At 44.2% G+C, this 15,565-nt stretch overlaps 1 protein-coding gene across 2 annotated transcripts in view; it reads right to left on the bottom strand.

The window, feature by feature from the left end:
• Window positions 1-15,565, bottom strand: part of stim2b (stromal interaction molecule 2b) — a 34,053-nt gene that overhangs the window by 2,728 nt on the left and 15,760 nt on the right. For both annotated transcript variants that reach the window (XM_068587388.1, XM_068587389.1), the window contains exons 2-9: window positions 12,469-12,599; window positions 4,869-4,980; window positions 4,257-4,368; window positions 2,762-2,877; window positions 2,422-2,599; window positions 1,395-1,572; window positions 844-1,005; window positions 10-110 (exon numbers count right to left, since the gene is read on the bottom strand). In XM_068587388.1, the coding sequence (XP_068443489.1) occupies window positions 10-110; window positions 844-1,005; window positions 1,395-1,572; window positions 2,422-2,599; window positions 2,762-2,877; window positions 4,257-4,368; window positions 4,869-4,980; window positions 12,469-12,599 (1,090 nt within the window). The remainder of the gene's footprint in view (window positions 1-9; window positions 111-843; window positions 1,006-1,394; window positions 1,573-2,421; window positions 2,600-2,761; window positions 2,878-4,256; window positions 4,369-4,868; window positions 4,981-12,468; window positions 12,600-15,565) is intronic.

Raw genomic sequence — 15,565 nt, 5'->3', positions numbered from 1 at the left:
GTTTCTTACTTTGCTTCTAGTATCTTGTGGTCCACCTCATCCAGAGATGAACTGTGGGCGACGTGAAGCGTTCCAAACACAGAACCTCGTTTCTTCTTTATTTTCTCAGCCTAAGATTCAAAAACACAGAAAACTACATTTTAACTGTCACTATTTTAAAGTCAAGAAGACATTCAGATATAAGCATTTAAAGGGTTACTGTTTTGGTATTAAATACTGTAATTACATTTCAAACGGGTTGGAAAAGCCCGGAATGTTTTCCATCATAACCCAGACTAATATCAAGTTATTAATATTAAAAAACAATCTATTTTTAGTCCACTTCAAGGCTTTGATGTGAACTTACAAGTTAATTGAGTTTAGCCTGATGAAAGTAACAATTAAGAAATAAACAATTAGGCCAGACTAAAGAGAAAAATCAATTGAAAACATGGAACCGTTAATAATATAAAACTGTTATATTTTTTGTAATTCAATGTGTGATGAATATGAGTTTGAAATCTTACATGAACATTTATAGAATAGATTGAAGTTTTAAATTCAGTACCGACTCCTTTTGAACAACACTGGCTGTCAACAAGCGAGCAGCCGTAAACATGACGTACTGCTGGTTTAGCACGAGGAGACAAACAGCCGAGCTCCATGTCAGTTTGACAGGAGATAAAACAAAAAGCTGGTGATATGTGTCTTAGACAGTCGATCATAAAGTAAGCTAATTGCGTAGCACCTGAAATCTAAAGCATGTGATCCACGATGGAAATACATGCTACGCTAATATTGCAAAACCTCAGTCCGGTGTTAGAATCCTGTGTAATCAACAAGTACAACAGTCATGAAAGTTACCTCGTCTTTGGCGACGCACAGCTGCAACTCGGCGCTCTGCTTCTTGATGTTGTAGTACTGCACCTCCACCTCGTGCGTGAGCTGGAGCCACTTCTGGAGCGCTTCGGGCACCGACCGCTCCGACTGCATCTCCTTCTCCGCTCGCTTCAGGGCCTTACGCACCTGCACGGGACCAACACCAGAGGTTTAATCCACTGTCAAATACTTTAAAGAAAGTCCCAGATTAAATGCTTTTAAGTGAGGGTGACTTTCAGATGAATGGAAAGTAGAGAACCAATGAGAGAGAGGAACTCTTAGATGTAGTGGCGCTTGGAAATGAGGAAATCTCATGGTCGTGCAAAAAAGCTATTTTGTCCAATTTAATAAGAAGAATATGAAGATAATTTCTATTTCAAGGTGTTTTAGCAGAAGCCATGAATACATTTACACTCATATACTGTGAATACATTAGCCATGCGAGTTGAATATGTAAATGCGGTGCATTTGAGCATGTGAATAATTATAGCTCACTTTTCCCAAGAGGCGTTCAAGGGCAGTCTGGAGATCCCTACCTGCACCAGCTCTTCCTCTGCGTATTTGAGCCGGCTGAGCTCGCACTCGGCGCCCTCCCGCAGCTCTCGGAGCCTTTGAGCCTCCGTTTTGGCCCCGTTGATCTCGTCCCTCATCTTCTGCTCGAGGTTCTGCTTCTCCACGGCCACCGTGCGGTTCTCCTCCTGAGCTTTCTCCAGCCTGGTGGACGAGCGGGGGAAAGACACAAATGTAGAGTCGGTTAAATGTTTCTGCAGAAAGGGAAGCCACACATCATTATATACGGGGCTGTGACATTAAAAGCTCCTATTGATGTTTTCCAATAAAGATTTGACTGCCTCGTCGTCATATTTTACGATGTCATCATCCTTATAAAACGTGAAAAACTGTGATATAACTGTAACGGATGGTGCTGTCAGGTTGCTGCGAGACCACACCGTTAATGTGTGTGTGTTGATTAACACTACCTATATTGCCAAATAACCCGACCGTCTTTACTAATCATTATGATAAAAGACAATCAATAAAATTAAAATGTTTATAATGAGAAATAATTCCTAATATCCCCAAGACATTTCTACTTGGGGTTTTACTTTAGTGCCTTTAATATCTGGATTTTGGGGCTTTGCAAAGCAGATATTCATGTATGCAATTACTTGCATTCATTTAATTAGAATACAAATATTAATCGACTGATGAAATACAAAAACATGTACTTCATAACGCTGCGGAGCTTTTGGAAATTAGATGGCACAAGAAGGAAACATTGTCCCATCCAACCCATTACGAGAGCCGGTCTGCACCACCGAACCGGCTAAAATATACATAATTAATCCCAATTGTATGCATTATAGTAGCAGAATTATCAGGACTAAGGAACTGCGCCGCTAACTGTGTGTGTGTGTGTGTGTGTGTACATAAATACTACTGTGTAATGTCTCTCTAAGTTCTTAATAACTTCCAGGAATGCTGCTCTGTTTCCTTCTAACCTGTCTCAACACATATTTAATAACTACATCTGTGTACATTGGGCGCGTTCCCTCGTCTTACCGGCTCTGCAGGTCCAAGAGGCTCTGCTCTGCGTTCTGCAGGCTCTCCAGATCCCTCATCATCTGAGAGATGTGCACCTTGCTGGACTTGTTCTGCACGTAGGCGAACCAGCAGCCCCCGACGCCGATGACGATGGAAACCATCAGGATGAAGTCTTTCATCCAGTTGTGTTGAGCGCCTGCAGAGGAGAAGATGAGGGGGGTTTTAGCAAATACTGCATATTTAATTGAATTGGTTTGACTGCTAGAATTGAAGGTACGGCCAGAACAATATTCATGAATATTGAATGAACGTTGGAGTTGATGCGCTTCTGGTTGTTTTAAATGCATCGCATACTCACGGAGCGGAGGGCCAAACAGCACTGCATCCAGCGCCTTTAGATTTAACTTCTGTTTATGCCGCTGGTCCAATATCTTCAACTGCATCGACATAAACGACGGTTCATTCACCGCCATTCTGAAATGTGGAGAGAAAGAAAGATACCGCGTTGAATACCGAACGCTGCTCTCCAGAGTCGTAGCTCAGCTCTGGACGAGTCCAGCGGGCACTTTACAGAACATTTATAAAACTCATTAGCATTTAAAAAAGTTACTTTTGTGACGGTAACCACATGAGTTTAGAGTTATATCGTGTTATAGTCTTGTATAATGATATGTATCTATATATACACACATATCTATCTATAGAGACAGAGAAATAAAATAACAATTATTTACCGGTGTATCAGGATTTAATAGACAATAACTATGATTTATATGAATTTTTGCAGTTTTTGGGGAGTATTTACTAAGCCTACTGAAAGTTACTGTTGGAGTGCAACATGTTCTAATTTATTAGAGGATTTATAAAGATTGTTTATCGAGTTGACTTCTAAGAAGGTGTAGTAACAAAAGAAAAGACCGGATGCCATTCTGGATCGACGCGTTACTGAAATCACATCAGAAGCGAGGCATAAAAGAAAAGTACTGCTGAACTATATTCATCCCGGAGGAGAAAGTATTTATACGTGAGAAGATATTCTTACGTTGTCGGCTCAATAAAAAGAGATTAGTGACTGACTGAGTTGTGAAAAAGCATTCTTCTGTTGCCTAAATGTCACAACGAGTTATCGGGCGTTGTCTCACCACCACCATCTTAAAGGCTCAGACAACATGGCAGCCGGGGGAAACTGTAACCCCCGAGCTGTGACATCACTTCATGAGTCAGCGGCCATCGGCCCGGAGGAGTAACACGAACCCCTCGATCGCCCCGCCGCCCTGCGCCCCGTCTCCTCCCGCCGTACGCGCAGTTTGCAGCGAGTCACATTCCACAAGTGTCTCACCGACGTCTCACTTTCGACTGTGATGCACTGAGATCACAATTTCATCTTTATTAGGAACGCTGGACATACGCGTGCTTTAAAAGACTAAATCCTGACATCAGAAACTACACAGAGGCAGAGAAAAGTCACTCTGATAAAATAGAATAAAAAGCATTTAGAGACTATAATGCTTGCTTTTAAAATGCAACAACAAGTGCGTGAGAAACCTTTTCTACCTCAACGAGGAACAAAGGATCTAGTCTTTCCCCTCTGCGTTACCCTTCATGACCAGCAGTGGGCAGCACTAAACAGAGTAATGACAACTAAAGGTGCCTTTGAGGAAGCTCATAAGTACATTTCACTGCTCACCAAAGCATAACATCTTCATTAGAGGCAGAGGAGTGACAGGAAGTACTTGTAAGTATCGGCCAGGAAGCTGCAGCCGGATCATAATTATGTTCATCGTGTTATTATCAGCACTCCTCTTGGAGGACAGCGACGCCTTTAGCCTTTAGCTCCTGTGAGCGATACCAACCGAGGTAGCGTGTTCCCCGTGACCCCGAAGTCCCGGAAGTTCTTCTCGTACTGCGGCAGCTCCACCGACTCCTTCAGCCACTGCACCGAGTCCTCCACGGTCCAGTTGTGGACTGAAAGGAGGAGAGAAAGAAGAAGGAAAAGATGGAGTCGCCACTGTTAGGCACTGACGCTTTTATCAAGAGAAACTCAAACTGTAACAGATGCGGCTGAGAATAAATAGTGCACGCGTTTGACTTTTTTTTATCTAGTGGTCTCCAAAAGGGTTGAAAGATAAACAACTTCTGCAACACTATTTTCACATTTTTGGGGCTTTTAACAAACACATGGATCACTACGATGATGCTTTTCAATTTTGCACGTTTATGCAATATTTTGAGTGTAAAATCTTCATCTAAAGTGTAACTAAGATCAAATAAATGTAGTGGAGTGTAGAGTACAATATGGCCCACTAATAATGAAATGGAGTAGAAGTAAATAGCATAACATGGAGACAATCAAGTAAAGTACACACGCTGTATAGCCAGAAATATTCTGAAAGCTGCAAATGAGTGTGAGTCGTTGCAGATGATCATGAAGACTCAATGCAGAAGTATCTGCGTGTCTTCTTTACCTTCGGAGCTCTTCCAGCCCTTCCACAGCTCCTCCACGGTGATGTGCTGGTCTTCACGGTGCAGGTTGCTGTGTTTGTTGGTTTGCTGCTGCTTCATGTCTTCTATTATGAACTAGGATATGAAGAATATGAAGAAGAAGAAGAAGAAGAAGAAGAAGAAGAAGAAAGGACTGAGTTTTCAGACAAATCACACTTGTGAAAGTGCGTCTGCCTCACGCACAACGAGGGCACTGGCAGACTGGATGCAGGTATGCAGTCATAAGATGGAGAATTTGATTTCAATTGAATGGTTTTATCCAAGCTTTTGTTTCACTGATGGTTGTCTGAAAAGTAAAGATCATTTCAACATGTTTTAAAAAAAATGCTTTCAAATAAATGGCCTAACCTTGATGCAAAATGAGTGTTTTAACTGAGAGCTCTGAGGGAGGAACAGACGACCGTGCTCGTCTGAATATGTCCATGTGTGGTTTTGACAGAGAGCTGTAGGGAGTTGGCTTTGCCTAAAAGACTGGCACACACACACACACACACACATTATTTTTTCTCTCCTTTCTTCCTTTTAGGGACTTTAAAAAGAGAAAGAGACCCATGGCGGAGGCACCACTTCCACCTTGGTGTGTGTCTCTGTGTGTCTGTGTGTGTGTGTCTCTAGTTTCCGGCTGTCCTGCTTTGATCACTCAGAACCAGATGCAACAAAGCAAACCTACAGAGGAGTTGCCAGACCAACAGCCGCACTAACAACAAGGTGTGTGTGTGTGTGTGTGTGTGTCCTTTGATTAAACTAAAAAGTTAACACTTCCTGTCTAATTCATGCTGTAGATACCTAATGATCCTTTGATACGACTGCAGTGAAGCATCGTCTGCTCCCCTGCTGCTCCCAGCAGCTTCAGCTCTATTATCTGTACTCCAAAGTTAGCATCCAGTCGGCGTTGCGATATGCAATATAACAAAAGCTGGTCCAGAACACACTTCAGATGTAGATTCAACCGCTTTAGGAGAGACAAAAAAAAAAAAAAAAGGCGTGATTGTTGCTCGGGGACATTAGGAGAGGCTGAGCTGGTAGAACGACTAATTAAGACGCCGGAGCCAAAAGTGTAAATTTACAGTTTTCCAGCGGGGGCGCTGGATGAGCACAGTGCACGTGTTCACGTCGACAGAGGCGCTACAAACTCAGAGCGGTTGAGAGGAGAAACATCCGGCAGCGACAAAGAGCGACGACAGAAGTTTGAGTCGTGTAAAAGCCCTGCAGTCGAAGCTCAGGGCGGGGTTTTTTTTCTGACGTCTCACCCGGTTGTGAATCACAATGACGCAGATCGACGGCTTTCACATCTGAGCTCGGTAAACGTCGCGCGCCTGCATTGACACAGACGGGGCCCACCGGCGCTCGACGGCGTCGAATGCCTTTGAAAAAAAGTCTTAAAAACCATCCGAAGACGCGTCTTGGACAGCCGCGTTTATCGTCACATGCATGCATTCATTTGAGGAAAAAAATCCACCGGCGCTTTCGCACATCTGCACATCTGAGAGCCTGAGACGTGTTTAGCTTTTTGTGTGTCCTCTGTGAGACTCACCTCTGGCGCACACTCTCGTACGCACTTTCTAATCACGCGTTGCAGAGATGGGAAGAGACGGTGCTGAAGGCCAATTGAAATACATTTCTAGACGTGTGCGCGTTCGTTCAGTGTCAGTCCAGCTGTCACAAGATCTCTTCTTTCCTCGGCTAAATCTCTGAGCTCGTGGCATAAGAGCAATGAGCTTTTTTTTTTATCAGCAGTCTAATTCAACCTTCACACACAAAGCTGAAGTGTGAGCAGGATATTGAACACACGCCCAACCTGCATGTGACCATGCATGTGTTGTGTCTACAACCACCTCAGTTAAAGAAATAAAAAACTCAAAAATCGGACATTGAGCAACTAAAAGTCAGGAGCCGACATTCGCTGAACGTCGGGGATTCGACCAAATCGCACAGCCGGGTCCTGATGACACATGAAAAGGTCAGAGGATCATCGTGAACGTGTTCATTCGCGTTCAGGGCGATCCATCCGAGAGTTGTTGAGATACTTTAACGTGTTGCTCGGCGTCCCTGTGTGGGTCTGAAAAGCTCTTTCACCGCATCAGTAGTGGCCAAAAGTACGGCTCCTTTGCTCGGTGCCTTTTCTCTTCTTACTCAATACAAATGCAAATTGAGTTTCTCTCCCTGACGTGAAGCCGGGAGCCAAACCAAAAGAACCAAGCGCCTGCTGAGTCACTGGAGGAACCACGACGTGAGCAACACTCGCCTCAACAAATGTCTCGCAGAGCCTTTAACGCTCACTGCGTTTATGAGGAATGAAGTCCCGATGGAAAAGACACAAAGTCCGGGGGACATTAGCCGGAGCACATGAAGAAGAACAGAAGAGATCTTGATCTTTACGGCCACTAAAGAAACCCACTTTTGGGAAGTTTGAAACGAGTTTGTGTTCAACGGTCTTCTTTTAAACAATAACAAGAGTATTAAAAGTAAATGTAGTTGGTGTAAGTGATGCCATCTCGTTAGAAAACCTCTATTTGCGGCCAGACCGGCGCAGCAGCAGCTTTGACATCTTTGTGGAATATGTGGAGCGCATATAAAGACCGGTCTTTGTCGGGGGACTCCGGGGTCCAGGATGGTGTGCGACCATCTGAAATGTCTCTTTAACACTCCGTGTTGGAAACACGACGATGGGACAGAGAGCGCCACCGCTGCCTGAAGACAGTCGGTCCTGAAAAGACAACAATTCCTTCACGTATTCCAGACGGGGTCGACCACGCGGTCAAACAAAGACACATTTGTTCCCTCCAGATTCCAGAGAGCTGGCCGAGTCGGAGGCTCATCCATTGAGCCTCCGACTCGGCCAACGGTCCACTGAGGCTGTCGGCGACTATTCTATGTCGATATGTGTTAGAATAGTACAAAAACAAACACGTGAACAGATCCTGACCGCTTGAAATCAGACTGGAGGCGCGGCAGCGAACATGTTGAACGCTGTGATGTTCAATGGAAACGACAATAAAGCCGACAAGTCGGCTGTTGATTTCCTTTAAGCCGGTCTCCACGTTATTTAGGCCTCGTAGAATACAGATAGCTGCTCGGTTCACCGGCACGAATCAGCAGAATCACCAGAAAACAGAGACACGGGGCGTCTAAAACAAGTCCGGTGCAAAGCGGTTAGGACACGCTGTCGCACAAGAACAGATATTCAAATGGTTCTCACTATTATTATAGATGTATATCAGTCCATCTGTGCACATCGACTGAAGGTAGCGTGAAAAACGGCAAGAAGCTCATTAGATTGATTCATTGTTATCAATCTGTTGCACATTTGGGACAAAAAAGGTGCGTTGTGCTCGGATGCGATTCATTAACTTTGTGCGCTGCGTGCAGCACGACCGATTCGTCGCCCGCGCGTCGGCATCTCTCACCACGAGAAGATCTCCCTCGTGCTTTTTCCCCGGGTGTCCCGCGAGGCCGGGCGCTCTGCCCCGAGAGCGCCACGAACATCACAATGTGCTGCGTTGTGAGACGTTTGTGAGGGCCGAGCTTAAATTATGAAGACGTGTCCACGCAACGAGTTTGGGTTTTTAATTCCGCTGCATTCACAGTATGTGTGGAGCTGCGTTTCAGTATTGGTATCCGTGATGTATGACGTTCTCTGGAAAATCAAGTGGAAATTATGGATCGAAATAAGCAGAATGTGGCTTTCCAGCTCAAACCGCGGCTTATTCATTTAAAAAAACTGTTTCTCAAAATCTACAGCGGTTGTCGAAACCTCTACGTCAGCTGCGATGCAGACAGGAGTCATCTTCTTGGAGCGACCCCCGCGGTGCCGCAGCTCGACGTCTCAATTAAAAAGCGACGCGTCGCGAATAAAGTCGACTGCTGGCTGAACTCGAATGTTCCCGGGAGAACATTCGCAGACGAGTCAACAAACTCCCGTCTCCAAACTCCTTTTCCCGTCGACGCTCCTCGAGTTCCTCCTGCTCCTTTCCCGCCCTCGACACACAAGTCGTGCACACGGTCTGCTTACACAGATGCAGAACTCGTATGCGAGCATTATTTTTCCGCCTCGCTGTAATGCATGGCTTGTCAAGAACTAATAAATCACACACACACACAGACACACACACACACAGGCCCCAGCTGTGACATGGGTTGGGGTTCTTGCGATTTCAAAGTGATGCAACACGATCCAGCCGAGCGTTCCCTTGGCAGACGGGCAGACCAGCACCCTGAGGAGACGACGCGCACACGCAGCCCCCGGTGACCGGGCTCAGCAACAGCCCCTCCCCCACCCACTACCACCACCACCACCACCACTCTTGTCCCCCGATGTCACGCCAACCCCCCCACCCTCCCACCCGGCGACTCACAGACTCGGTGTAATCAGAGGCAGGATTATGTTTAACCGGATTTGATCCCTAATGAAATTCTTCCACGGCAGTCGGGGCACAGATATGCTCGCGAGTGAAAAAAATGAAATAAAACTATGAATAGACGTGGCGAAGAGGGTCCAGGTCTCTGGTTTGTGTTTATTTAGGCTGACGTCGACAGGCCGGGGAGGGATAGATTTGACACTTTTGATCCGAGACCAAGTACCTGGGAGATTTCGGGGCACAGATTATAAATACACTTTATTGGGCATCACTTCAAAATCATATGATCCTGAGAGCGTGAGGCAGTTTTTTGGGAAAAGTCGCATACAAACCTTTTACCTTTATGATGCCAAATTCTGACAAAATATACATACATACACACACACACACACACACACACACACACACACACACACACACACACACAGTTTGCTTCACACGAGAGCTATTTGTGTTCTTCAAAAGCAGCCAAAGCCTTTATTTCCCCGACTGATAACGGGTATATAAATAGAGATAAATGACTATATATATATATATATATATATATATATATATATATATATATATATATATATATATATATATATATATATATATATATATATATATATATAAAAAAATGGAGGGGGAGTCAAAAATGAAAAGGCTCCAGGTAGGTGGTTTGGTGACCAATGCATCCTGTATCAGTGACTCAGCAACCCGGAAATAATCTGCGTGTGTGTGTTCCTGTGTGTGTGTGTGTGTTAGGTGATAGAAACTGTGAGACATTGGTCGGTATTAATAAGTCTGTGGGGCTTAATTTCCCTGCAACGTAGCAACGCTGATTGTTGTTAAGTTACGGAGGAATTTTAAGGTTAAAACAAACTGCACGCTTCAGCGCGAGCAGGTAACTCGGCGATAAGGCCGCTTCCTCCTCGGCTGCGGCCAGCTGTGTTTATTAAACGATGTCGCCAAGACAGACGGCTGACGTCAGCTGGGACAGAGTTTACTCAGCTCAAATAAAACATTGTGTTGTGGGTTGCGTTCAGCTTTGTTTTTGCTGAAGAAGAACACGTTTAAGTTCAGGATTCAGGATTAAGTCAAAATAGTTTAATGGAAAACCAGCAAATGTTTATATTTGACGAGCTGTAGCGGAGGATTTCTTTGCATTTTCGCTTTAGAAAAAAAAACAGTTCAAATAAATGTATAAATAGTGTCTATTTCTCTCAAAAACACAAAAAGAGACGCCTGTCCTTTTCATCATCTATAAAATTGGCCTTTTGGATCCGACTGATCACATATTTTGCACTAAATATTAATAAATCATTTTCTTTGGGGCTGAACACGCTGGTGTCATTGTCACCATCTATCAGCACTGACCTCACGGCATCTTCATCACCAGCATGAGCATCTCTGAAATGCATGTCATGAAAAACTGTCGTATAACATTACAAATACGAGCGTCCTCCCATCCTCGTCGTGCTCTCAAATGTAGTGATGAAGGTGTCGGGGGGGCAGAATAAGAGAAGGAAAAGCAGGAGGTGCCAGCAAGATCTTTGTTGGCGGAGTGTAAGGTTTCAACCAGGTGGGCGGAGTCCAGATAGGAGCTGACATCCACAGTTTTATCCTCATAAGACTTCTCTGTCAGGAATATCATGACTTTGTAATGACACCAGGGGTCCTTTTGTTGCACCAAATGCAAAAACTTTGGGAAATTCGGGGTCCGGCGCCTTGCTCAAGGACATTTTAGGGTATGGGCAAGAGGAGCAGGAACTCAAACCCCAACCCTTCAATAAACAGTACACGATCATACGGTTAACAATGACATCCCCAGAAATTACCTCCAGAAAATGACCATCTTCTGGGTAAAAGTTAGCACTTCCCCACTAATAACATTGCTGCGTCATACTTTTCTTTGTGTCGACATTTTTTTTAAAAAGTGCTATTGCCTGGGAAAGGCATCATAATGCTAGTTGGCGCTCATCAAGTTGCATAAAGTCTGTGAATCCGAGCCATTATCTTCACTAGTCGATCTGAAGATCTTCATTGTTAAGTGACATTTTTTTTTTAAAAATGGCTGCACCATTTCTTCGTCATTACGACCCAGATGCCCTGAATACAGCAGAGCATCTGCAAGACAATCAACCCTTTTCACGTCGTACCAGTTCAGCTGACGGTGAAAGACACACTTGTCTCAGTCACACTGACTGACAGACAGACACTAATTTGGTTAAAAGGAGCGTCCGTCATGTTATGAAACCCGGCACCGCCCACCGCCGGGGCCCGAAGGAGAAGCTTGGAAATCCTCAGTAACGAGCAGCGGCCAAAAACAACTGCTGGAGAGAAACAAGACACTGCTCATTGCCCTTATAAAGACAAAAACAGCTTTACGTTCAGAGGAGATACGAGCATCGGGGATATATGTGCCCAGTGCATCGCCTCGATGTGGGCCGGGGGCCAAGTCTAACACTGCAGCGTCTTTAGACTCCACTCATACGGCGTCCAGCTCTTTACCGAGGGGCCGCCGGAGGGCTGGAGGGTATAACTGTTTCTCACACCAGCATTTCTCAGCCAGGTCAAGATGACTCCTGCCAACACACACACACAGACGGTGACCGTGGCCCCTAGTGGTCTCTTTTGAGCATAGCAGGTTGTTGCTTACTAAGAGACTCAAGAGGCCACGGTGGCCTCTAGCACTCTGGTTGCGTGGGCTTTTGCCCACGCAACCAGAGTCCTGTGATATTCTGTGGTCCTGTGATATTCATTGTGCATTGAGGTACATTATATATATATATATATATATATATATATATATATATATATATATATATATATATATATATATATATATATATATATATATATATATATATAATATAAATATATATAAAAATATGAATATCAGTCGCTAATATCTGTAAAAATGTGTTTCTGATGACGTATAAATGTTGGTATGTTATGTGTGTTCATGATGCTGAGATCAATTTGTCTCTCTATTTATTTGACTTTTCGGGACATGAACAAAGCCTGACTCACTGCCAGAAGCTGTTAAATAAATCAGAAACACTTGGGTTTGGTTAGCCCGATGTTCGAGGAAATACTGAGAAAGGAAAGCTTGTGATCAAATAGCCACAATACCAGAACCGCAGCGTGAGAAACAATCGCATTCAGTGAGAGCGGTCAGGGTTTTTTTTTTACGTTTTAAATGTAAAGTCACAAAGCTCACCTCCACGCTCTCGTTGACCTCGATGCCCCCGTCGTTGTCGTCGTCCAGCTGCTTGTGGATGTGCCGCAGAGCCTCCAGACTGAAGCGGTCGGCCTCGCCCATGCATGGCGGCGTCGCTGTGAGGCAGGGGTCTGCAGGGGGAGACGAGGTCGGGTCAGAGAGGAAGGCCGACACACGTTCAGGGTTCAGACAGTGAGCCCGTGTCTCATTAGCGAGACTTTTAATTCACGTCGGGTGCTGAACAGACGAGAGCGTTAGCTTGTGTTGTAGCTTCGGCATGATCTAAAAAACTCACTCAGAGTATGGAAAGCACATTACACAAGTAAAGAACACATGTTATGAGATAGAAAGTCATGATGATGATAGAAAGTCCTAATTATTAGATAAAAAGTCATAATGATGATAGAAAGTCCAAACATTTTTTTTCTAAAATTAAAAATTAAAAAAAGCTCGTGCCACTGAAGCACATGCGCTCTTACTAATTATGACTTTTAATCTCATAATTGTTTGTTTAACTGCTTCCATAGCAGGGTGTGCTAAAATGATCTTTATTACAGATGTTAATTAAACATTTCCAAGCAACCGCATCAACGTGATGATCTGCACACAGAAGACGCGCTGCTGAAAAAGAGTTTACATTCGCAAGTCACAGAGTCCATAACTCGAGAAAATGATTTCAAACTGCAAAGTGAGCTGACAAGTTAAAATGTTTTTGGACGTGCAGAGCTGCAACAATTAGTCAGTTGATCCCATGTTCATGAGACCACACTACTTGTATTAATCATTTAAGTAATCCTCTCAAAGCCAAAAGGCCTCAGAGAATATGACGGGTTGTTTTCCCAGGAGTGGAGCGCTTGTTTTCCTGCTTTACAGAGGATTTGCTCTAACCAGGTCCGACCTGCCCGGCTGACCACACCTGTCCCCGCAGGCGTTTATTAAAATTCACGGCACTTCCTTGTGTGTGACCTGGAACAAGTCCACCGGCTGCCTGCACTTGAAACCTGAAATTTGGGGAACAGAGTCCCATTTTTTTTAAATGCAGCGCTTCGGTGCGTCCGATTGAAGCGTTTCCAGATGTGTGCGTTGTCCCGAACACCTCAAACGCTGCGCTGACAGCGACTTCTGAAGCATCCTTCTGCAGCAGCGGTCCCTTCAGAGCTGCTGCTGGACTCTGGAGGGCTGTTGTCATTCCTGCAGCGTCGCCAGTCGTCAGCCCCCCCTGTTTTCATTCATTCACCCTCCCGTCCCACTGGGAAAATGAGCCCATTACTTCCAGCCTCCCAAAGCTATGGGCAGTTTGAGCTGGCCAGTTGCCAAACTGTGTCAATGGAGCCACAAAACAAAAACACACACACACAGAGACAGTATGCAACAATGGCTCATACATAAACACACATGCAGATACACAAACTCAAAACCACATTTAAAAGTCACGGTCTTATTAATGTTTCGCTCCATAAACTGCCTTCAAAACTTAACTTAATAACTGCCTATTAATGGAAGTGCAAAGGTCTTGTCCGAGCGTGACGCATGATGACGCTCCCTATTTGGCAGCAGTTTCAGAGCAAACACAAAAAAGCCACACAGCAGCCAGAGACGCAGCACCCAAACACACGGACCGGGCGCTGGCAGAGTGACGCTTCTCTGTCAGTGGAGCTAAAAGGACGATAGAGAAGCCACCGCAACATGCCAGCAATGTGAAAACAAGTGACAATAGAAAATACAATCGTCTTGTAGTGTCAAATATGCTTTTGGATGCACACATTTTTATTTTGCATCTGGGCAAACCACAACATGTTCTGAAAGAAAATAAAAAAATGTGGAAAATGTGAAAATATGCTGCTAAGACATGAGTTTAAAAGTTTGTCACTTCAAGGAAATACTTTGAGAGTTAAATGAAAGGATTGATACGACTCATGAAGCTGGAGCCAGCAGCTGGTTAGCGTAGCTTAGCATAAAGACTGGAAAGCAGCTAGCCTGACTCTGTCCATATGTGGGGGAAAAGACCACCAGCACTTCTAAAGCTCAATAATGAATATATTATATCTCAGATTTTAACCCATATAAGCTGTAGTGGAAAAAAAAACAATTATTGATTATTTGTTTTAATATATATATTCTTAAATACTGCTAAAAAGGTCCAGAAGCGTGGACAGTTTAGTGACGTATTTCGATGTAGGATCAATTTACTGAAACAAGACTTGACACGTTAGTTATAGAGTTGCCACTTGGCAATCTGCAGATGAAGCAAAAGGAGACATCTGATTGGCCGCGAGCCAGAGCTAAGTTTGGATGAGAGGACACTGGGGTGGACGTCCATGTGAAAAGAAGAAACCGGCGTTGGACTGAGTGTGGCGAGGAGACGGTGCCAGGCGGTTGGGTTAAAACGGCCATCATTTGTTTTGGTGTAAACAGATACAGCTGAACCACAGCGGCTTTAACATCGACACTTGTTAACATGATGATGTCGCTGCAGTTACTTGGGCTCAAGTGGTATGACCCAACCTGTTTGACCCCCCACCAAACTGTCTGGTGCACGATACACATAGTAAAACACAGACGAACAAAACCACCAAAAACAACTTAATTGTCAAACATCCCTCTTTAAACTAACCCCCCTCGATGCAAATGTGCATCCAAGTTTATTAACACAATAAGGCTCTTTTTCAACCTCATTTCATCAGCGTCCGTCTGTCTCTAAATAAGAAGCATCTGATACTTAAGAGCGAGTTAAATAATCCATTTGCTTAGCTTAGTAGTGCAGTTTACATAGCCTGCTGTTTGCATAGCATGCCTATTTATTTGGCTATGTGCTTATTTAAATAGGCACAAAACTCAAATACTTTACTTGTGTTTATACAACAAACAAGGACAGCTGCACATCCTTTTGCGAGTCTCTTTGTTTTTTCGCGGAGACATCAGAATCGATAACGACACTTTCGCAAACAAATTTTCTATGATGTTGATTTTTTTTTTTTCTTTGTCATTTCTTTCTATACCGGTGGCCTAAATCTGTTCTGCGTGTGTGCAGAACCCTTCACGAACCATCGTCTGAAGCTCATCGAGGAAAAGATCATTTGAAGATAAAAGAAGCAGA

This window comes from Clinocottus analis, unplaced genomic scaffold (genome assembly GCF_023055335.1).
Source record: "Clinocottus analis isolate CAN_PGR_092001 unplaced genomic scaffold, fCliAna1.0.p SCAF_21, whole genome shotgun sequence".
Lineage (NCBI taxonomy): Eukaryota > Metazoa > Chordata > Actinopteri > Perciformes > Cottidae > Clinocottus > Clinocottus analis.
The sequence above is the reverse complement of the archived record's forward strand: the minus strand, read 5'-3'. Positions and strand labels throughout refer to the sequence as shown.